At 39.3% G+C, this 23,834-nt stretch overlaps 1 protein-coding gene across 1 annotated transcript in view; it reads left to right on the top strand.

Annotated features, from left to right (window-relative positions):
• agmo (alkylglycerol monooxygenase) overlaps window positions 1-23,834 on the top strand; it is a 49,244-nt gene that overhangs the window by 1,390 nt on the left and 24,020 nt on the right. Inside the window, exons 2-8 of the mRNA XM_082550503.1 lie at window positions 3,172-3,302; window positions 4,047-4,198; window positions 17,030-17,133; window positions 18,270-18,365; window positions 21,575-21,641; window positions 21,830-21,895; window positions 23,682-23,761. Of these exons, the coding sequence (XP_082406629.1) occupies window positions 3,172-3,302; window positions 4,047-4,198; window positions 17,030-17,133; window positions 18,270-18,365; window positions 21,575-21,641; window positions 21,830-21,895; window positions 23,682-23,761 (696 nt within the window). The remainder of the gene's footprint in view (window positions 1-3,171; window positions 3,303-4,046; window positions 4,199-17,029; window positions 17,134-18,269; window positions 18,366-21,574; window positions 21,642-21,829; window positions 21,896-23,681; window positions 23,762-23,834) is intronic.

Genomic DNA, 23,834 nt, shown 5'->3' with positions numbered 1-23,834 from the left:
CAAATTAGTCAAAGGGGGGAAAATCACAATGCAATCTTGTGATTTTTGGAGTTATTTGGAATTGTGGGCTGGGTTGTTGCCAGTTCTCTCAGCTGTTTGGTGATTTGAATGCAAACACAAAATTTCTCAGACAGCAGTGATAAAAGTGTTTTGTCAGTCTGCATGTTTTTAGCCAACATCACTCAACTGTGACCTTTTAAAATGGCTATTTTGGGGGGGGGGGACATCTGGTCCACAAATGTCATTTTCCATGTAGGTTTGAATTCAGAAGAAAATAAAATACAATTATTACAACGCCACAACAAACAGTCCACACAAGCTCAAAGTATACTCAAGTTTAAAAGAAAAAAAGGCTTGTGCAATTTTTAGTTCAAAATATAATTGCGAACAGTGTGACCGCATGCAAGATCATAAAGAACTGAAAATAAAGAAGGTGATGCAAGTATTAAAAAGACAAAATAATGAAGAGAAGCTTTTTTTTTTTTTTGATGCGCCGTTTGAGAATCGGCTTGCCTTGCTGAAAAGTCTTGCCGCAAGCTGTCAAGAACTCAGGGGTGCAGCGGTAAAACTATCTGCTAGATTGGAGATGGGGGTGATGTCGGGGGGTGGGGGTTTTAGGCCAGCGTCCAGAATGATAATCTCTCTCTCAGCGGGTTTGGAGGAGGTCTGCCTACGCAGCGAGCCCATTTGTTTGCTGCAGCTTTGCAGTCTGCTGCCAGATGTTGGAGTGTTGCGTGTGATCACTGGTCTCTGGTGGTGCTCTCGCCTCTGCTTGTGCGCACACATTCACACACACACTTGCATCACACACCTGCATGTTAAAGTTGAATCATTCACATGGGGATTTGTACACGCACACACACTCTCACTTTAATCCACACATGAATACGCACACTTCCTCCCTCCTCACCTGCAGATGTGCTCCTCTGTGGTCTCGTCACGCCTTTCATTCCTTGCTGCTCTTGTGGGGGCCGTGTGTCCCCTTTATGACTGCAGTCACTTGGTCAATGAGCACATTTGAGCTAAAGCTAAGCAGCAGGGCTCACATGCTGCCAAAGTCGTTGTTGTGACCCGTTTGCTAACCCCGTTCCTCACTAATTTGTTCCATGTTTGACAAACCCATCAAGAGGTTATTACGGCTTTCCACGACTGTTACAAATAAAGGCATGTCACTGACTGTTTGCTTGGTGCTCACCATTTGTTTTGTCAAAAGCAGTTATTGTCATGTGTTCATGGCAACTTTTTTTGTTTGCTATTTGGTTCTTACAATGTAAGAAGTTATTCTTTAAAGTAGGTTTTATTCATTTACAGGCATTTTACCCCATGAAACTCTTTCTGCTGTTGTTCGTTTCTCTTTAAGTGTGAACTTTCAGTTTTTAACTATGTATCTTTAAAATGAGTAAAAGTTGGTGCACATCTTTCCAGATGAGTGTTTTCCAACTTGCGAAAACACCAAAAGTTTATGTACAGTCCATTACAATTGAAAAAGATTATACTTATTTGACTTATGAGCATTTTAAACTGCTTTTTAAAATTATAAAATTATCAAACATTCATCTGAAAGAAAAAAAAATACTAAAAACCAACTTGCATAGCGGATGAGGCTCTTCTTAAAATATTATTTAAGGTTATGCTAAAAATGCCATATTTGTTTTCCGAGACTTAAAGAATGAATTTCTAGGCACAGCCAAGTGTTGGGGGGTTTCCAGTTTGGTGCTTTTTGCAGATTATGTGGTGGTTCTAGCTGCTTCAAGCAGTGACCTCCAACTCACAAGGTTTGCAGCTTAGTATGAAACAGTGTGATAACAATTAGTCCCAAGTATGAATTAGTCCCAATTAGTCCCGAGGCAATGCTTCTCAGCCAGAGAAGGGTGGAGTGTGCACTCCATTTCAGGATCAAACTTCTGCTCCAAGTCAAGGAGTTTAAATATATTGGGACCTTCTTGACTTAGTGGAGAGGGTGTAGAGAGCAGCGTCAGTAGTAACATGGCTGCTGTACCATCTGTTGTGGCGAAGAGAGCTAAGAATGAAAGTGAAGCTGGCAATTTACTGGCCAGTGTACTTGTGTACTTGCCTGCCCTCCTCAATGACTGTGAACTGTGAGTATTGAGTGAAAGAATAAGATCATAGATAGAAGTAGTGAATATGAGTTTCTGGGCTCTCCTTTAGAGATAGGCTGAGGAGCTTGGTCATTCAGGAAGGGTTCAGAGTAGAGCTGCTACACATCAAAAGCAGAAACGTTGATGTGCTTTGGGTATCTGACTAGGATGACCCCGCCCCCCCGACACCTAAAACCTTAGACGTCAGTTTGCCTGAAACGCTCAGCTGTCATTGTCTCTTTTTTTCCTACCAGTGTGCCTACCCAATGTCAGCTCAAAGAATTCCATGTTTCATGAAACTGTGGCTCAGAATGTGCATTGAATACAAAGGTGGATGAATCCATGTGTAGATCAGCCAGTTAGAAGAAATTTGACTGTTTAGGGAGAATGGCCTTAAAGTGATAATGAAGTGGGTTGTTTCTAATAGAAGAGGAACTTAAGAATTGCATAAAGGCACAGTATAAGGTGAGTAAGAATTCTACTGAAATGTGAATCATGCAAAGTTGATTTAGTAGAGGTCCATGATGAAATTGTGGAGCTGGAAAAGGGCACATCAGCCCTTTACGTGTTCCTGTAACATAAGATGCGTAGCTTGTTTACCTGCGGTCTCCATCTACTTACGTAGCCTAACAGACTTAATGCGCTCTCTCTGAACATGTATGACTTTATATTATCAGTGAGCGTGAAGACAATTAGGTTTCTTAAAATAAGATCTTGCTCCTCATTCTATTTTGCTTGGGTTCTGCCTGACATCACTGAAATGAAAGCTTGCTGTTGGTTAGCACTGATGTTTAATTCATCCACTGAGATAATTTCTACCTCCACTGCTGCCGTGCTTGGATAAATGTTTTTGTTCACCAATCTGCCAATTGGTTGTGGTTTTATACCCGTTGCTCCAGGCTCATACAGTGAAACAAACATCATGGATCACAAGACATGAAAGTCCTGCAAGCTTTTAGCTCATCTGCCAAAACAAATGCTCAACACAACGGGTAATGGCAACAGAGAACTTGGAACAGTTGTGTTTTCATGGTTTGTAACACTGCTGAATCATGATTTTGTGTCTGTGCAGGCAACTCCTTTCTTTGTGGGACTGATGACTCTGGAGCTGGTGGTGGGCTTTCTGAAGACGGGGGCCCCAGTGATCACAATCAGTGATGGAATCACCTCCCTATCTGCTGGAATGGTCTCCAGACTCCCACTGTGAGTGTTTAGGCAGGTCAGGTCACATAGCAATAGTGCAAGTAAGGCATAATTTGGCTTCTGTTCATTTTAAACACCGTGTTTTTTTTTTTTGTTTTTGTTTTTTTTATATGGCTGAGCAATGTGGTTTTTTGTTTGCTTGTTTGTTTGTTTGTTTGTTTGTTTTTTAGTTTAGGTTTTTTAGTTTATTTTTTTAGGTGCTGTAACTCTGGATCTTGTATTAAAGAACCATTACCTGTTAAAAGTGAGTTCATGTGAGGAGGCCAGCAGGGAACAGATAAATTAGGCGATAAAAGCATGCAGTATGGCAGGTTTAGGATGTGCAACAGAACTGAATATAACTATTAAAACTATTAATCAAACAAACTTCAGCTTACTGAAATTGGTTTTAAGGTGGTTCTTCTAAAATGGTTCTTATAGTGGTTCATCTTCAATGTAAATATAACGTTAGTTTCAAAGTTAGTTGAACATAATCTTTTCTAGTTCTGCATCATTTTAAAATGTAGATTGAAATGGGGAGCAGTAATACGGCTGAATGATGGGAACTCAAACAGGGGAGGCTTTGTAATACCTGATGTACAAAATTACTTACAAATTAAACAAATTTCTGTCAAGGTAGAACACAAGGTGAACAGATGACTATCGTGATCCTTGGAGCGCAGCTGTACATGATCACAAACTGAATGCTGTACTTGCATAAGCACATTTGAGCCGACACTGAGCTTTGACCTTTCCTCTCCACAGCTTGCTGATGAGAGGCTGTGAGCTGAGCGCTTACATGCATGTGTGGAACCACTACCGCTTGGTGGAGCTGCCCTGGGACTCTGCCTGGACCTGGTGGTTCACCTTCTTGGGAGTGGACTTTGGCTACTACTGGGTCCACCGTTTTGCTCACGGTACCAGTTGTACACTCACCCACAGCTGAAGGGAATTTATTGTGCAGATTTTAATTTACAAAAAAAAAATGTTTTGTGTAACAAGCTATGTTAATAGTTGTTGTTTTTTGCGTGTGTTCTGAAAACACAATTGCTCCTTTACCTGAAGGGTGCAGCTAAAAAGTTCTGAGTCCCGCCCAAAAAAAACCAACGACATACCTGATTTTAAATTTGCGTGCTCACCTTCTGTTGTGTTCACCATTGTTAGTCAGTCAATACAAACTATAGCACAGGAAGAGTCTCTTTTGTTACATGCTTGTTTGTTTTTTTTGTTTTAATTACAAGTTTATAGTCATTATTTCTTTGGCTGAAAAATTTGAATGTAGACACATTGTAACATATTAAATGCGAGATTCTATTTATTCAGGAATTTCAACCATAATGAGCACAGTACATTCAAAATATTCTTACCTGTTCCAACAGGTAAGGTTGTTAATTGACAACACATCTTGATTTTGTTTTACTCAACTAAATATCACAACAGGAATAATAGCAAACCAAATCTAAAGTTCAGTTAATTGACTAAAATAGAAATAATAAAAGTTGGATCTTTTTGCCGCTAAGTTGCTCCACGTGGTTTGCGAAGCGTCTTGTTTTCCCTGATATCACACGCAAAATGTTTCCATTCGTCTCTTCGTCCCGTGTTGACATTACTTTTCATTTTCATGGGAAACGGAGCATGGGAGCTAGTTGTACCGTTTCCAAAAAAACCACTGTGCAGTTTCCCAGGGTTGGATTAAATGTGCCCGTCTAACCTTACTGCACAAGAACATTGCTTGTGATTGCATCACTTCCACATTGGTCGCACCTTTCTACACAACTTGATTGGGTCTAGTCTCTCCACAATATTTTCCTTATAGTTGAAGCAAGTGTTCATACATGTCATCATCGTTTTTGTCCTTGTGCGTTAGTTTTTATTCATTGTCTGCATTTCTTTAGAAAAAGGTCGTTGACAAATAATTGCTTTACAGAATTATCACTACCTGGCACCATTGCCACTGGCAAAAGCATAGACCTGAGATATTCCGGTCATTCAGTTGGGGTTGATCCTCCATTTCCATGGCTTATTTCTTCAAGATGTGTCTTGTGTTCCATAACTCCAGGTGCACAAGTATCTAGATCCACACTGTTTTGTAACATTGCTTGAAATCAACTTATAAAGAGCATTGTCCTGGTCAAGGTTGGTAACTCCTGTCAGTTTGGATTCATGGTGTTTGTTGTAAAATATTCACAATGAGCAATTTGTCAATAGTAATAAAACCATTTAAAACATGTATCCAGGTTAATGCTGCTGAGTTGTGAATCACTCTGCTGCTTTTGGCTGCTCCCTTATTCACAAGAGGATGTCGTAGCAGGTAGCTCTGCATGTTTGATTGTTAGTAGATTTTATTTCATTTTTTTTAATATACACAGAATGCTCTACCTCACAAAATGGCAAAGGGATTTGTCTCCTCTTGGGATCAAACTGGTGATCTTACGCTTGTTAGGCCAGTATGTAAAGTAATAACAAAAGCTGCAAAGTTAGCTGATGATAAATGGCTGTAAAATATTGATTTAGTTGCCATCCCCACAGGGAGGAGTCGTGAAGATAGGATGCACATCATGCTTTTCTGGACGTTGTAGAGGAAGCAATTATTTTTGAGTTACATCCAGCTGCTTTAGAGCTGTGCAGATGTGAGAGGCCATGGTCTCCAGAGGACTCCGGTCTTAACCCAGAGTTGTTGCAGCAGCAGGGTGTATAAAGTCATGTCTCAGAAGTAGCAACGTCCTTCAGAATATGTCTTAAAAAAAAAAGCATATTAAAAAAATGTACATGTCAAAGAATTTTGTAGAGTAGTGGCTCTACAAAAAAAGGCTTCTCCACATGTCTTGTCTGATGTTCATGCCAGATGCTCAGCTGCCACTCAGCACATCGGAAGAGAGCTATTTATCTGTGGCCTGCGCTGATGTTTATTTGTGTCAGAGGCACATCAAGCTGACCGCTGTCTAGTCCACATAGCTTTGGATGAAAGTCCACTGGTTCTGTGTTGATGTTAGAATCTGACTAAACAGAAGCTGTGTGTTTTTTTTTTTTTTTTTTTTTTTTGTTTTTTTTTTTAAACTTTCTGCCACAGCTGAACTGGCCTCTGTGCTTTTGAGGTGACTGAGAACATCAGCTCAAGATGCTGGTGGTCAGTTTTACTTTGACTTTTACTGTGCACTTTCAGAGTGCAAGGCATATAACCATCATGGTTATGTCTTTGTGTAAGTTGGAGTTTAGGCACTTTGGAATACAGTGTAAGATGGTAAATTACAATCAGACATTCAGTGTCTGGTGTAACTATGAATGATGAACATACAGCATTCAAGTTTTAAAAATCTACACGGCAACCTCTGTAGTGCCTGCAAAGATGAGTAACTTGGATTTTTTTCTTTCAGTACACACTGTTTAATTGAGGAATAGCTTTAGATGCACACATATTACTTTATTATTTTTATAGGGACATGAGGGATCCTCGTTTCTTGTTAGCATCACCTGCACACTAAACCTTTAAATGATCAATGACCTGGTCATGAAAACGAGTGTCAAAGTACAGATGCGAATTACCTCGTCTTACATGGACTGGGACTGCACCACACTTTCCTGGCAGGATGACAGGATGCTCATATTTTTCTGTGAGCTGAGGAACTCATGAGTCCATGTGGCATCTGTTTTAAAAAGCCTGCTTTCCTTTTAAATGGGAAATGCATGAAAGAAGAAAAATGCATTTTTAAAAAAGTTTAATAACTTAAAAGAAGCAAGTGAATCTGCAAAAAGCCAAAGTTGCAACATAAGACTTGGCTAATGAATACAAAAACATCAGCTTGTGTCAATGTATTGCATCATATTTGAAAAATGAGAAAATCTGTGTAGCTGCTCAGCAGCTGTATTGATGATGATAAGCTTTTATGTTGTCTGGATGCTCACCGGTGATTCAAAGTATCTGTAAATCATTAAGGCAGGGATTGGCAGTCCTATTAATTGGGTCTCTCAGTTCAACTGTTGGGACAGAATAAATCCAAACCACTACCTGATCTGGGAAAAAAAAAAAAAACTGGGCAAGGATCAACTTTCTGACTGGAAAAGTGCAGAGTCCATCTATCATGTATACAAAGCTCCAGATTTTCGTTTTGACAATCCAAGAAAACTGAGTTAAGTAACATTCACTGATTTTAAGAAGTATTCTGTCTGCTGAATAACATCCAATAACACCTGAAAGGCGATCTCATGACGTTTTCCCACTGTTGTCGTCCTCTTGGTGTCACATGATGCAGAGGAATGTCGCCAATACTGTGACATATCTCTGTGGTGTGTTCGGTTGGAATTATTTTATTTTTGAACTGCAGAATCAGTTTTATGTCTCAAAAATGTTCCACTTACTTTCATTTCCTCTTTCTCCAGCCTCTTTGGGTTGTTATTATGGAAGATTGTGAGGTTGCAGATAGTCATCTGGTGCAGTGCTTGCTCAGGAATATAAGCTTTTTCCCTTGTTACCAAAGGGAAGTGGCTGTCCCTGACCACAGGACAGGGCCGGCACGGTCCTCACTCCTCACTCTGGTCAGGCGAGGTCATCTTGGTCAACCATTTTCTGACCTCCAGCTTCTTCCAGAGGAAGGTTCAACCAAAATGTTCCAATGTGAGTGAGGCATGTTTCCTATAAAGAAGCACTGAAGAATGAAATGGATGTAAGACGAGCACTGTTGCCATTTGTTGCCTCAACAGTCTGAACACTGCAACTGTAATTGTAGTGTCCAAATGAATAAGATAGAACTTGTAATATTGCATAATAAGAAAAAGATCACAATAGAAAAATGCTAGAAGAACCAACTACATGCTTGGAAACGTCAGCCTCAGCATGAAATATCACTTTGTTTGACCAGCTTTATGGATATTTTCATAGTTTCCCCTCTTTGACTTCCACATGAAAAGATGATTCAAAGATAACTGGAAGGGCAGCAGTCGTCTGTGCTGATGCCATCTTTACTAAGGAGACCTTATTAATTTGATGTTGCTCTTTCCAGACACTGATCTTGGGGATAACATCAAATTAAAGAAGACTGAGCGGTCCAATGTCCAGCTCTGTTTTTTAATTTGAGCTGGATGAAACTCGGGATTCTCATTCACAAAAGAAATGGCGAAAGCCTTTTACTACACTGTATTTATGGCCTTTGGCACTTGGTGTGATTCTGCTTAGGAAAACACCCGTTGTGGTTAAAGTTGAGGCAAATCTGGAATTCCAAACATTTGAATGACCTTTGCGCACACACAGGCTCAAATGAAGTGTTTGTTTATGCTAACTCCCGATATCAGTATTTGCTTGATCACATTGCTAATACCAGAATTTTCACGAATCATTGCTGTAACTTTACTTGGTACTGCTTGGTAATGTTTATCTATCTTTTCATGAAAGAAAAGATGTAAGTGTTCAATTGCTGACAGATTTCCAGAAAATTTAACTCCTCTGGCCTCTGAAATAATATGACCCTTGGTAAACATTTAGCCGCTAGTTTATCTATTAGCAGCCATAGAAGCCACCTTCTATAAACGCATTGATTCAATAACCTGATGACTGACAAGAATAGAAAACAGATTCCCATTTTAACCCCGCGCTTTTTTTTGGGTTCCTTCTCCCCACAGTTCTTTCAGCAGCAGACGCACTATATATGTTAAAAACGCTGCTATTATGAACCAGCCTGAACGCAGATGGTTTTGGGTGAGCAGCAGGCCAGCTTGATTCAGATGCGGCCATGTTGTTGACAGCACTGTTGATTCTGTTTATTCTAACCTCATATCGCGAGTGCCACTAATAGCAGCTCTGCTCTTGGGCAGCATCTATATCCAGGCATGCCTGCCAGAGTAAAGCCATTAATCAGCTAGTCAGCTGTCTGTACTCTGATTATATGTGAGGTAATGGAGTTATGCTGCAGTTGTCTCACCACAGTAACTGCTGCTGCTCACAGAGCTCAGAAACACCAGAGCATCACTTAAAGGTCCTGTGAGATGGTATCATTACTTCCACAAAGTGATGTATTTTGAGACAAGGGCAGTTTAATCTGATTTTAACAGCACAGAACTGGAATTGGTAAACAGTGTATGTTGGCATTTTTAACTGGATTTTTTTTTTTTTTTTAAATACTGGCTAGTGCATTTCTAGATTAAAGTAGTTTTGGATTATTCATGATGCAAGCTGGAACAGAAATATGATAAGAAGTAGCACTCAAAATTCAGTTGTATATGTTGTAATCCTTATAAAGTAGTGCACTTTACATTTATCCATGATAAAGCAAAGGAACTAAACTATATAAAGTGGACACAGGATTATTTATCTTCTACTTTCGGTGACAATTAGATAGGAGTACTTTAAAAAAATTTTGCTTAATCAATTTTAATGTTTACACACGTAATATTAACCCTGTTAATCATTACTTTTGGTTCAGAGAGGACCATTATAGTTAAAGATGTTTATTTACTTCCTTATATTTGTCATTATGCCTCTAATGTGGGCCCTCTCTGACTTTCTCTGCATGCACAGTAGATCAGAAGCAGCAATATCCAGACAGTGGTGTTGTTTAGTTGGTCAGTGACAACAAATTGTTTTGGTCTGATGCAGCATAGGAGGAGGAGAAGCTGGGTAGAGGTAGGTTTCAACATGGATTGCGGTTTAGCAGCAAATATGATGCAGCTGCACCACTGCAGCTGATACTATGTGACATTTTCCAGTGTCACATATCAGCTGAGGCATCAGCTTGATGGCATTTTATTTTTTCTTTTTTTTAAGCATACAAGTTAAAATGATTTAGAGTCAAGGAAATGGATGATTTATTACGCCCACTGTTTTAAAAAGGCCCAAAACATCATAAAAGACACCTCACATCCTGGCCACTCCCTGTTCGAACTGTTTCCCTCAGGCAGACGGTACAGGGCAATCAGAGCAAGGACTGATAGACTCAAACACAGCTGTTATCCAACTGCAATAACACATCTGAATACTACAAAAAAAATGTCCATCACGCCACTCTTGTGTTAATCTATGCACGGTCTGAAGCATGTGTGTGGGAATGTATGTGAATGTTTTACTGTTATATCTTATTAGTATTTTAAGTATTCTATCTATTTTATTTATTGAATTTTATTATTTTATTTATATTTTGATATTGCTAGGGATGATGCAATGATCGGGGACCATTCTTAATTTCGTTGTTCTCATGACAATGACAATAAAGTTTCTGATTCTGATTAGTTCATACAGACAATTAAATTTAGCTGCAATCCCAGTAGATAACCTGAACTCAACTCGACAAACAAACCTAACTTTAACTTTCTGCTGGTGTGTCCAAACACCCGCTGTCATTCAGCCCTGCAGACAGCAGCAGTTGTTGAGACAAACAGATGTGCTTATCACTGTCCTCCATCCCAAAGGAGAGCTGGGCGGTGTGGATGTTGTTTAAAGAGAAGCACCTTCTGGCTGTGGGGCAAGGTTGAGAGGGTCTGGGCCTTGAAAAGGCCCCCAGGCAGCCAGGTCTTCATAAATCTTTATTCTGACAGCAAGTTCCTGGCCTAGTGCAGGTTGCAGGGCCAACAGAAGAATCTGGACTCCTGCTTGGTTTGCTGGTTCTGTCTGTACAGTTTGGTCAGGATGTGGGAGTCTCACTCACGCAAGCAGAACAGAGCAAGTGAAAGACCTCATGGGAGGTAAAGATAACATCAACAGTGATCTATAGGCCTCTTTGCTCATACTGTCTGCTCTGTGTGCGTTGAGAGGGAAAGAACTGTAGAATGAGACCAAGAAAAACTGGTCTGATTGAACCTACACATCACAAAGAGATAATATCCACAGTGCCTGTATGTACAGCTTTAACCAAAGTGTGGAAAAGAAGTGTGTGTTATGATCACTGAGAGGGTCGCTGAGCTCAGCAGAGGCCAGAGTCAGGCTGTCTGCTGCCCTCGTGTGCTCTGCTCGCTGCATGGACAGACTTCCCTCTGTCAACAGTTTTGACAGAAGAGGTGATTTCAGCTGCAGACAAAGCTGAGGACAAACTTCCACTGAGTGGAGAGATGAAGTGTGAATGTGAAAAATGAATATGAGGATAGATTAGTAAAACTTTTTTTTTTTTACTTTTGAATTTTAACCAAACCTGCATTTTTACGTAGGATTTTCTCATTTCCTGTTAAATTTTTCACTATTACTACATTGCTTGTTCTTGAGTGGTAAGACATTACTTCAGCAATTATTGTTTTTATTTGATTTGCTGGATATAGTCTTTTTATGTAACATTTAAAATGAAAAATAAAATAATGTCTCTCCTTTTCATGTGAATGGGGTCTGATTACCTGAAACATACACATGCAAAACAGTTATTGAAATTTTTCTTTAAACTTGGACATTATAAATGTCATTTAAACTCTTATTATATACTAAAAACTATAAATGGGTTCAACTGTAAATGTTTTTGTCTTTTCATCATATTATCATAACCCTGCTAGCTGAATAAAATGTAACTAAATATATCTGAACTCTGTATTTAATGGACAGTTTTACAAAGGAAACATATCAAATGCTGAAACCAAAATTAAATTTTTTATAATATACTCAGTTTTAATTTGATGCCACCAAGGCATTTTAATGAAGCTGGGAAAGGTGTATGCTAAACAGTGTTTCACCACTTTTTAAACAGTTCAGTAAACCTCTGGGAACTGAAGAGGTGGATTCTGATGTTGGGTCTGCAACAGAAAGCAATAAAAGGGAGGGCAAAGAACTGGTGCTTTGGATTTCAGCACACTGAAATAATGGACGTGGAAATATGATCAATTAAAGCACAATGTTGATATAACAAAATTAAACAGAAAATCAATTTTATTTCTCCTGTCACTTTCTTTGCATAGTTTTTACACCCTGTTTGTGAGAGCTGCAAGTGGGCCTGACCAGGGTTAGTGTGTTTACTTTAGAGTGTGTGACTGAACTGTGTGGACAGCATGAAGTATGGCAGAGATGGAGGAGAGTTGGCCGACCATCCCACTGAGCCCTGCGTTGCTGTTTGGGTTGGCACCCTATCCAAGAGTCCTCCAATCCAAACACTGGAGAGCTGTTCACAGCCCATTAGTCCTGTGATTGACAGGGCAGCCCACCACTCAGAGGGCTGCACATGATGGCTGAAGGATGTTGCTTATTACTGCCAAGTGTTTGTCTCTGCGGGTGATGATTTAGACATCTAATTGATGTAACTGTAAAAGCATTTTATATGGTTAAGAGTGTCAGTTTGGATCTACTCCTATGGTGATTATTTTTCTTTTATTTAGTCATATTTTCTTCTTATAGAAGCATTATTCAAGGTATAAATTGGCACTTGTAGGGGCTTGGTGGTGGCCTTGACTAGAGCTAAATTTATGGATCTCAATTGGACTTTGGCTCTTGTGTTTACATGACTCTGGTTATATAAACACTGCTCCTGACATGGTTTGGATAGATGTAAACAGGCCGTGTCAAAGTTTAACCTAGTCACATTACATGACTGATTATGATTTCATTATTATGGACCTTGATTACGTGCCAGATAATGATTCTAAAAAAAGTTATAACGTAGACGTCCTGCAATATCTCTTCAATTGAGCCCATGTACTTGGACAGTAAGTTTCTGCTGCTGCAGTGTTTAAAATGTTGCAGAACAAACTGTTCAAAAGATGAATGAAAAGGAAAAACATGAACATTTACAGTAAAGGGATTCTGTGGGTATTTTATCCTGGATGAACCCCCATTTTGTTGCAATTGACTCTAGGTTGTAACAAAAAAAGTGTGTCCACAATATTGAGTTTTAAGTGATTTATTTACAGGAGGAAAAGGAAATCAGTTGTGTGGTATGTGGTGAGTCTGTTCTTTAGCCTAGAAATCTCTCTTTTGTGAACAGAGAAGAACAAGAATAAATCTCCAGGTCACAAATGGTCCCCAGTGACGGCCAGCTGTTCAGGCTTCCTCTGCTCCTGCTCAGGGTCAAAAATAAAATGACATGAGTGAGTGTTATTAAAATTGGCTTCATCACACACTGGATTGTTTATGACTTTGAGACCCTGACCCAGGGGAAAATTTCACTTCCTTTAATAATTTCCTAGTTCGAGACTTTCATCCTCAGCAATATTTGGTCTTTAGTGCCCGTTAGTTATTGCACTAATAGGTATAAATATGCCATAGTTGAAACCTTCTTTTTAGCATTTGCTTACCTATTAAACATCACATTTTAAGTGTTTCTATTCTCGGTCTGTTAGCAGGCTTCCATTAGCATGGCAGCAAAGAGCCCAAAATCCATTACCATTTTTAATCTTAAATCGTGAGTTGTTTAAATTAATAAATTTAAGTTAACTAATTAATCAAAAATCTTTTAGAAAAACATTTGAAAGTTCAAAAATGCCTTTATTCCAAGTGAGTCTTTTTTTGGAGGGGGGGTGTTTTGTTGTTTTGTCTGATTTCGTTTTAACGCATATGAACCATGTGCTGTGGCCATACTTATGTGGTAGCAGTGTCTTAGAAAAGAGGAGCGAGCTTCAGGAGAAAGTTGCAAGTTTTGCTTTATCTTTTAGTTTCTTTAGCTTTTCTGCTAGCGGCCACTTTTAAATATCTGCTAGTTTGGGTTCAAGACAGAGATCCCCTTTTTGATTTTTACGATTTGGCTTAAAACCCTTAATAAAGCTTAGTTGGGGTTGAACCAGGTGACCTTGAGCCATCTCTTAGTTGTGCTGCTATAGGTTCAGCCTACTCAGACTTCCAATGTACTGAACACTCATAAGCACACATAAGTGAAACTACGGTTGCATATCACAATCGTAACCTTTTAAAAAAAAAAAAAAAAATGCTACGCTTTTATTACCCATCTATTTCACACCTGTGACAGTTGATTGTTTCTCCCTGAAATTGGTTCTGCTGGAGTGGGGGTGGGGGATACTACCACCCTATTTATACCAAGTGCCTTCACATAAGGGATTGTCTGGTTGTTGAGGTTGTTTTTGCTCTAATATTGTACGTTCTGACAATAAATAAAAACTAAATGAACTAAATAAGATTACAACTGCTTTTGGTACCTGCAGTTACACTGATATGCACTAGGGGTTAAACAGTTGAGCAAAGCAGTGGCACATTTAGGTTTCCCAAGTTTACTGGGGAACTGACAGTCACAAACATGTATCTCCTGTGGGTGTGGTAAAAAAGTGTCATAAATGTCCATCACCTGATTAGTATGCACTCATCCTTGTTGTTCCCTAGAAATCCTGATTTAAGGCTCACTGGAGGACAGATGGAAGGGCCGTCCACAGCATTTCTGTGCTCTTGCTGGGAACGTGGGCTCTGTGGCACTGGTTCTCACCATTAACGGGGCTTCCCTCCTGAATAGACCCTGCCAAACTATGCAGTGTCCCGCCGAGTCCAGAGATGAGGACATGGGCTTGCAGTGAAGCTTAGCTGTTCCAACTTCCTATCAATGACAACAAACATCAATCTTAGCCGCCCTTAGTCTTGAACCCCGCCAAGCATGACTCCAGTTAGAAGAAAAAAAGCAAGAGCTTCAGGCTGCTGGAATTGAACAAAGGCTGGCTTATCCTCTGAATATGTCTCTTAGCAGGACAGTTCATCTTTGAATACCCTATGGTTCAGAGCGGAAGAAATATCATAATTTTTGTGCTTGACTGTTGTAGTTCAGTCACTCTCCTTCCTTCTTCCTCTCCTCCCACACTTCTCTCCTCTGCCTCATCAGCAGATTTCAGTGGCACTTAGGTTTAATAAAGTTTGAAACAAAATCCAACCCTGTTGCTTCCATTTTGAGTCAATCCAAAATATGCCATTTAACACGATAAATGACACTTCCAAAAACAGTCTGTTACATTTATTCTCACACCTGCTGAAGTCCAGCAATAACCCTGTTAAATATTAGTGGTGTGGACTTTTGCTCAGGAGCTGTAGTTTTCTGGTTGGTTTTCTGAAACTGAATTCTGCCTCACTGTCACTGATTAGAAATGTGTTAGAACAGATCACCATGCTCCTCCGCTCTCTTACCACTCACCTTAGGTTTTCAGCAGTTTGTTTGTTCAGGTGCAGAGACCCGCGACCCATTTTTGTTTCATGACTGCTGGCCTTAATACAACTCACAGATTTGTGAAATGGAGAGGAAGGAAGAGTTAAACTTGTCAACATTATATATTTGTAATTTTCTTGTTTTTTCTATAAAGGTGTCACTGAGCTGTTCATAAACCATTGTCCTCGAAGTGTCTCTTCCTGTGTAGTGTCCTTCCATTAACAGTGTTCTAATTGGTTTGTACAGTGAACACATGAACATCAATATCAGCAACCTGCAAAACGTGAGGCTCTTGGGTTCTTGTTCACAGCTTTCATCTTTATATGGTGTTCTCATGTATGATCTGGTCCTTGGAAATCCTTAGTAGGCTTCTGTAGCTTCTATGTAATGCTTATTCTTTAGTCATTTGTAAGCAAGACATTGCTAACACCAACCAATCCGTAAATGACAAGAGCAGATTTGTCAAATATTGATTTACAACTTTATGTATTGATGGGTAATTTTACAACCCGTATTTTTAATTTCACTTGGACATGTTAGTATGGAAGTTCTTGTAATTATTATTTTATTTTTATTAAGCCTGGACTGTGATTGATTTTGCTCTTGTCTACAACTGAGATGTGAAAAGAACCTTTTACCATCCTTCACTTCAGGGGTGGTCATGAAGTGGTTGACAAAGTTGCCTGACAACAAGGTTCCTGATTTGAGTTTTCTATTCTGTGTGAAGGTTGCATTGTAGCCACACTAGGGGCATGCTCAGGTTAATTGCTGCTCTAATTTGGCCATCTGCGTCAGCTGTGACAGGTTTCAGGCTGTGAAAGTCTTAGATGAAGATTGACTACATTTGATTAGTCAATGTTGAAGTCCTAGGAATTCCAAAGAGTTGGCGAACCTAGACAGAAAAGATATGGGCATGTCTTGATGAGACAACATTTAGATGAATGAATAATAATAATAATAAAACAATATAAAGTGCCGTTTGAGCCAATTCTAAGCGTAGGTTATTTAATTTTCAACCACCCAATTGTGACCACATTCACACATCCTAATGCCTAATTTAACTCAAATGTAATCGCATTACACAGCAAGGCTGCCATATGAAACTCAAACCTAATTTAATCACTGGGGCTTTTACTATAAGGAATATATTACCATATATAGTCTGCATATAGGGTTATGTGGTTCTGAAGTATTTGAAGGTTACTATTCTCCTTGTACAGCAGCAGAAGCCAAAGTAGCCAGGAGGTGCCAAAAAGCACAGACCAGACGGGGTGGTCCGGAAACGATCTGGAGATCCAGTGAAACTTAACAAGCATGTTCCCTTTGGATGTTAAAATGAAGTGTAACACAGATATTAATGTAGCAAGTATCACAACACAGCAGAGGAATGTAAACTGGAGCACTGGGACATCAAGCTGGACGCTAACCAGCTGCAGCCAAATACCCCCATAGTCATAATAGCCTGAAATCCCTACCCCCTTATGACCAGCAAGGCTCAGGTCTCAGGTTTTCTTCACAGCTGGCCAGAAGCAAGGTTAAAATGGCTCCTCCTGGGGATAAAAGTGTATAGTTGCTTATTTGGGGATTGGGCAGGGTTTGATTGGCATAAATCATTTGTTATACTGAGAGGCTTTAAGGCTAGTGCATGAATTGTATATAGAGGGCTACATGGCTGCTGTCTAATCTTTAACAATGTGTGTGTGTATGATTGCTCTTCAGAGGTTGCTGTCCTTTGGGCTGCTCACCAGGTTCATCACAGTTCAGAGTACTACAACCTTACCACTGCCCTCAGACAATCTGTCACCCAGCCGTTTACCTCATGGGTAAGACAATATTCATTCTTTTAAAGGATGTTTCAAGTGATAGCCTTTGTTTTAAACACACAGATTTTTTTTTTTCTAATAGAACAACATGATTGCATTCAAACATAAGTTACAGTATTAGACAGTTGTAATTTGAAAAACGAGATTCGGCTAACTACAGTAACTAGCTATCTCCAAAGAGTCTCTCATTCCACAGTCAAACTCCAAGTCCACTGTAGCAGACTGCATCTTTTACTGCTTGTGGTGTAGAAACCTGCTCTGAGCTGGAGGGCCACTCTAAACAGAACCTGTGCCAGGTGCAGACCTGTACAGCTGCAACGTAGAACATGGACTACCACCAGTGCCAGCAGTAGTTTTAGGTTGATGAGATGATGACTTCACTGAAGAGTCAGTTGATGTCATTGTGACATACGTTTTTAATTTAAGCCTGGGTGCATCAAGTGTCATTGCTAACAACAAGAATACAGTGTAATTTCATGGGAAACATTGGATGATGAACGACTGAAATATTGTCTGCATATCCAAAACTTGATGTTTTTTTTTATTTCTCTGCACCATGGAGCTGCCTCATTGTCCAAAAACAATGAAAAAGAAATCTAGTCACACTTTAGTACTAGATAACTTGATTCTTCTGATCACAGTGGACTTGGAGTTTGACTCGTTTACTCAAGTGCAATCCAACTGCTGTAAAGACTCTTGACCACCAAATCTGCCCAAAATATGTCCCTAACAAATGGACTCCTAATATATAACTTCTAATATAAAACACTTTGAGGCAATTGACTATTGGGATTTGGCGCTACATTTAAAAATTGAAATAAATGACAATAGATGGAATAGAAATATTAATTTAAAGTGCTTCACTTAAATCTTTGAAAGCTTCAAGACTCAAATCTCTGACTGTGGAAAGAGTTTTATTCAGTTTTGAATAATAAACACTTAAACCTACAGGACATTGTTACCTGGATTGTTTTACTTTTGTTTAACATAGTCAGTCAGGAAAATAATAAAAGCATCATTTAGCAAAAACAGGCTTGTAGTTCCACCTTATTGGAGCAATAAACCTGTGTTATTGGGACCCTGTCACATTGTACTCTGGTTCCATTAGATTTCTGTTGAAATCTTTCTTTCTTCAGGTTTTCTATTTGCCGATGGCTCTGGCTGTACCTCCATCCATATTCGCTGTTCACATACAATTAAACCTGCTCTACCAGTTCTGGATCCATACTGAGGTAAATGCCAAACAGGCTCATTCAACAGTGTATGTGTTTGTTTGTTTTTGTTTTTTTTTCTGTGGAAAAATGCCAAAACAAGGACCTGATTTTAATACTAACCCACGGTAGTTTTCCATATTCTTTGCTTACGTTTTCACTAGGTGTGTATTTATAAGAGATTTGGTGTCAGTATATTATAAATATGACACTGTTTCTGTTTAAAGGTTTGGAATGGCATTTTCCTATAAAAACGACTCACTTGTTATGTTTTTATGTATATATATTTTTCCCTTAAACTGAATCTAAATCATTACTGACTCTGGATGTATGTCGTCATCAAACTGCATTTCCTGCCTGGTTGAGTGGTTGCTTGTAGGTTAATAGTCATTTTTCATGGAAGATCTAGAGTTGTCTGCAAACACCTGCTACCTACTTTCTGAGGAGTAGTGAAACTTAAAAAAGTGAAACATTCCCAAAAAGGAGAACGTTTGCCTTCAGAGTTAAAGTTGCAATATTTTTAAATTGTTTTGTTTGCAGCTGTAAGAACAGCTGTTACTTTGAAGCTAAATATTTTAGTGCATATGTAAGAATTCCTTTTCTAACAATAACGAAATTTCAATGAGGTACAATTAAGTGCTGAAATGAAACGTTTTTGCATGTTATATTTGGTTCTACAACAGACTTCAGGCATTTTTGAGCAGTTATTTAGAAGCATTAACTAAATAGACATTAAGTAGTCACCTGGCTATAGACATTGGATGTTGAGAACTGGCAGATAATCACCTTACCGTTGGGGAATTCTTCTGCAGATTTCAATTCAGGGTAGTTTTTCAAAGTTCTGTTTATCTATGGTGACATAATGTCTGGAAAAATGCTTATATGTCAATTATTCAATGGCATAATTCAGTAACATGGCTGCAACTTCATTGTTTAGTCAAAGAGGTATTACACCTCTATGATGCAATTATAAAATATTTTCAGGCAGCATGTAGCACTACCAGATTAGTATTACCTGAATTAATGTGGTTGTTGTTTAAAGAATCAATAGGAAAATAAAATCTGTAAAGTTGTCTGTCTCTCTGTGCCAGTGCTAATCTGTCTGTTAAGCCAGACTTTTGTGGACTCCATGTTGCAGTGGAGCCTGTATTCAATAAAAAATAATGAGATTTTATGAAATATTCCAAACAGAAGCATGACCATTCTGTCTGCCTTTTAAAGTGACTGAGAGTATCACTTTTACAATCCCCACAATCGTTAGAGGGAATGAATGGATTTGGAACGCCCTCGATCTTTTAGTGCGCTATTAGTGAGAACAGTCGTAATAGTCACAATTTTCTGAGGGATGTAATTTATGCCTTCTGTTTTTTTTTTTTTTTTTGATGTCATAGAATTTACTGGCTCACTATTCGCTGCAGCTTCAGAGCTGGAGTGAAGTGGTGGAGACCCCTTTCATTCAAGATAAAACTCTCACGCTCGGCTGCCAGGCGCAGCCATTATGTGGAAATAATGAATCGCAGAGAAATTCTGTCCAACCACGCACATTTCTCCGTCTGTCATACTGATGTGATCCATCGAAATATGACTTGCAACCAAAAGAGAAACATGAACTGTGTGAAATATGCTCAGTGTGACCTCTTTAATCTATAATGACTCACGGAGGAATCAGTTTGGTACCTTCCAACAAGAAATGAATAAGAAAATGTATTCCTGATGGTTTAAACCTCATGGGTGTTGGACTAGACTCTGTGTGTGTGTGTGTGTGTGTGTGTGTGTGTGTGTGTGTAACAATGTCTTTTTTCCAACACTGTAGTTGTTGTGCTAACATCACCATAAATAACATTATTTATTGGAGAAATTAACTCTTTTGAGTGTGTTAATCAGGGCAACAAATGTAATTATGGATGTTATGAATATTTGAAAGTGATTCTGACAGCTATAGTAAGGCTTCCAACAGCAATTTGCTGGAATATTTAACTTTTTTTAGTACTAGTTTAGATTTAAAGTTGCCCAAATTATTTCCATCGGCCAGTCTTGGTAGCTGGGTATCGGCCCGCCAGGACCTCTGCTCCTGGCCGCCGCCTGGCTCACAATGCACCCAACCCCTATGGCACCTCCTGCGGGGTCTCTCTCTTAGAGATAGGGTGAGAAGTTCGGCAATTCGGGAGGGGCTCAGAGTAGAGCCGCTGCTCCTCCACGTTGAAAGGAGACAGTTGAGGTGGTTCGGGCATCTGACAAGGATGCCTCCTGGGCGCGGTGTTCCGGGTATGTCCCACCGGGAGGAGGCCCTGGGGCAGAAGGAGGCCCTGGGGCAGACCCAGGACACGCTGGAGAGATTATATCTCTCAGCTGGCCTGTGAAGCCCTTGGTGTTACCCCGGACAAGCTCTAGGAAGTGACTGGGGAGAGGGCGGCCTGGGCTTCTCTGCTTAGGCTGCTGCCCCCGGAACACAGCCCCGGATAAGCGGAAGAAGATGGATGGATGGATATTTCCATTGGTCAGAGAAATGGTTTTGCCAATTGAAAACACTAGGGCAACAGTTTTATTCAAATTCAAATAAAGTTTCATCATTCCACTATTTAATGTTTGTTTCTTAAGCATCCACAGTTTTCAAGAAAATTCATTGTGATCATTGACAGTTTTCTTTGTGGTAGCTACATGAATACTTCTGTGCTGCCACCATCAGACCAGTTATACCAGTTGCCTTCACTTACAGTACTGTAGCATTCCTGCTCTCCAGAAGATGAAACTTTGTGAGTTTACCCACTGCAGCAAAAGGGTTTTCTGTCCACTTCATTCCAAGCAGAATTGTTATTGCATGTAAAGTAATATATATTTGGTACTATTGCTCTGTTTTGGGACCCCCTGCGCCCTTCAACATACACACAGGTGTTAATGACTGCAGACATTACATTGAGATGACTGAATGGGACCAGATGGAAGAAGAGTGATTATTCTAGTGTTTCGACAAACAGGCAGTTGGACTAGTGGCAATAACAGCAACAACTGTTTCATTCTGGTTTCTCTGGGAGATGGAAAATAATAAGTTAGGGTTACTGTCTGAATTTTGTCTTTACTGGAGCATAAATGAAGCAAATAGGACAAAAAGAAATTAAACACGTCAATGCTGTCACTGGGAAACCAAGTAAAGACGGTTTATTTGTATTTTAATTTGTATAAGGAAAATGAAACTTTATTACTTTAAAGTTGATTTTATATCTTTCTTCCAGTTAATCAGAGACCTTGGACCTCTGGAGTGGATCCTGAACACTCCAAAACACCACAGAGTTCATCATGGTAAGAGGACGGTAATTTTATCCAACCTTACGCTGTTTACATCAAACATTGCATAAGGACTGAAAGATTGAATGAGTAGACATGTTGGAGATGTTTTATGGATCAGAGTTAATTCTGAAAATGTTTATATCTATCTATCTAAAATGTGAATAAGTAATACAGCAACCTCACGAATGTAAACTCAACAGGGCGGAACCTTTATTGCATTGACAAGAACTATGGTGGTATTCTGATTATTTGGGACAGATTATTTGGTAAGTCATTTGTATTTGCTTCTTATTGTTTTTCTTTTGAATGCAAGTGAATGTACTTTATTTATGACAGTGTAACTTTTAGTCTGTGATGGCATTTGTAGAGTGTGACAGCTGGATCACCACTGAGTTGTATCAACATTTGTATCTGTTCTAAAATAATAAAATTCCTACAATGGGATTAATTCTTAATGCCACCAGTGCTGCCCCCCACATCTGTTTTGTGCAAAAGGCAAATGGTTCTTCTTGCACTGACTATACCATTTATAGCTGCTGTTGACATGCATTATTTTTAGCCACACAGACCTCAAATACACAAAACTGAATAGTAACCCTTGCACGGGAAACTGTATTTCTATAGATTTTTTCTAAAATTTGAAATCTGAACTTTCCCTTCAAAGATTCAAAGCATTCAGGTGAAATACTTTAATTATGATCAAATTTCTGTATGATGGACTTTCTGTACCATGAAAGTCTTCCAGGTGTTGTTAGTTTCTCCTGTCTGTGATGATCTTGATTACTTGAGTTCAGAACAACTGAAATTCTTTGGTTTATGAAGATATTTTACCTCTCATCTGATTTTCTTTAGTTTCAAAAACTATTGGAGACCCCTATTGAGGTTGTCCCTTCGGAGGTGGTCCTGAGAGTGATTGTGAGTCTACATGAGTGAGGCTGTGAACCCAGGCATGGGTCATTATGCTCACAGGAGTAAAGATGTGGAGTCTGAGACATTGCCATGCCACATGGCCATAAAAGTTAAGGTCATCTGGTTCAAGGTTTGAGTGGGGATTGAAATGCCTGCAAAGGGATGTCAAGACTGTGACTTATAGGTGGGGAATATTTGGTGTCGTATGCTTCAATTTGGTGATGATGGCTCACAGTAGAAATAGATGGCCTCCTCTCAAATTGTTGTCATTGTCCAAAATATGAATATTCAGAGGCACTCCTCCTGAAATACCTGGGACTCCATCAGTTTTTAGAACCAAAGAAACATCACAGATGAGAAGTGAAACCTCTTCATGAACTTGAAAAGAAATCCTGTTCCTTTCAACTCAAATGCTTAAGACTACCGTGGCCTACATAACTGAGAACATGCAGACATACCTGTGATGCTTGGGCTTGAAAAATTAAGGTATCACCCAATACTACAGTGATGAAAATAAAACAGTTTGCCACAAATGTCTGTGCAGGGTATCTGTTTAAATCATGAGAAACACACTTCTCTGTAGTTGATGGTGGTTTTATAGATGTTGAATAGATGTTCCTGGTGTTTTTATAGTACCTTATTGTTTTTAGGGTATATGTTCAAAGAAAAGTCAGTTTATGCAAAGGATACTGACTCAAAGGAGCGTTTCTACATTCCCTTAGTAGCATTTTCACTGTTAAACTGGAGGCCGAATTAACCTTTGTTAACCATTGTCTGTCACTAACCCTCTCAGAGTTTTAGCATCTTTTAGTTCATTTTCGTTTTACACTTCAGTTTTATTGTCTTGGTCAAGTGAACAACAGATAAAATCAATGAAAAGCTGGTGAACGTGGAGCATTTAGCAGCTGGGTGGAGGGACAAATAGCTTAAAGATGAAGAAAATGCTAATAACAATAGAAACATGTGATTCATTTCATGTTTGTCTTTCTGGTGACACGTTTTCTTTGTTGGATATTTAAACATCTTAAACTTTTAAACCTTAATGTATTACCTCAGGTTTTAAGAATAAATAACAGGAATAGAAGTTTGAGTCATTTATTCACATCATTTTGTTTTGCACACCGCTATTCATACCATCCCCAGGTACCTTTGCTCAAGAAGCCAACCAAGTCGTGTACGGCCTGGTTTTCCCCATCAAAAGATTTGAAATCCTCTATGTGCAGGTTAGTCTCATCTTTCATCATTGATGTGGCTACCACAAGTTGGCGATTGGTCAAGCAGCTCACCTCCATCTGG

The sequence above is a fragment of the Aulonocara stuartgranti genome (genome assembly GCF_965226115.1).
Source record: "Aulonocara stuartgranti genome assembly, chromosome: 11".
Lineage (NCBI taxonomy): Eukaryota > Metazoa > Chordata > Actinopteri > Cichliformes > Cichlidae > Aulonocara > Aulonocara stuartgranti.
This window is presented reverse-complemented; position numbering and strand designations above follow the sequence as displayed.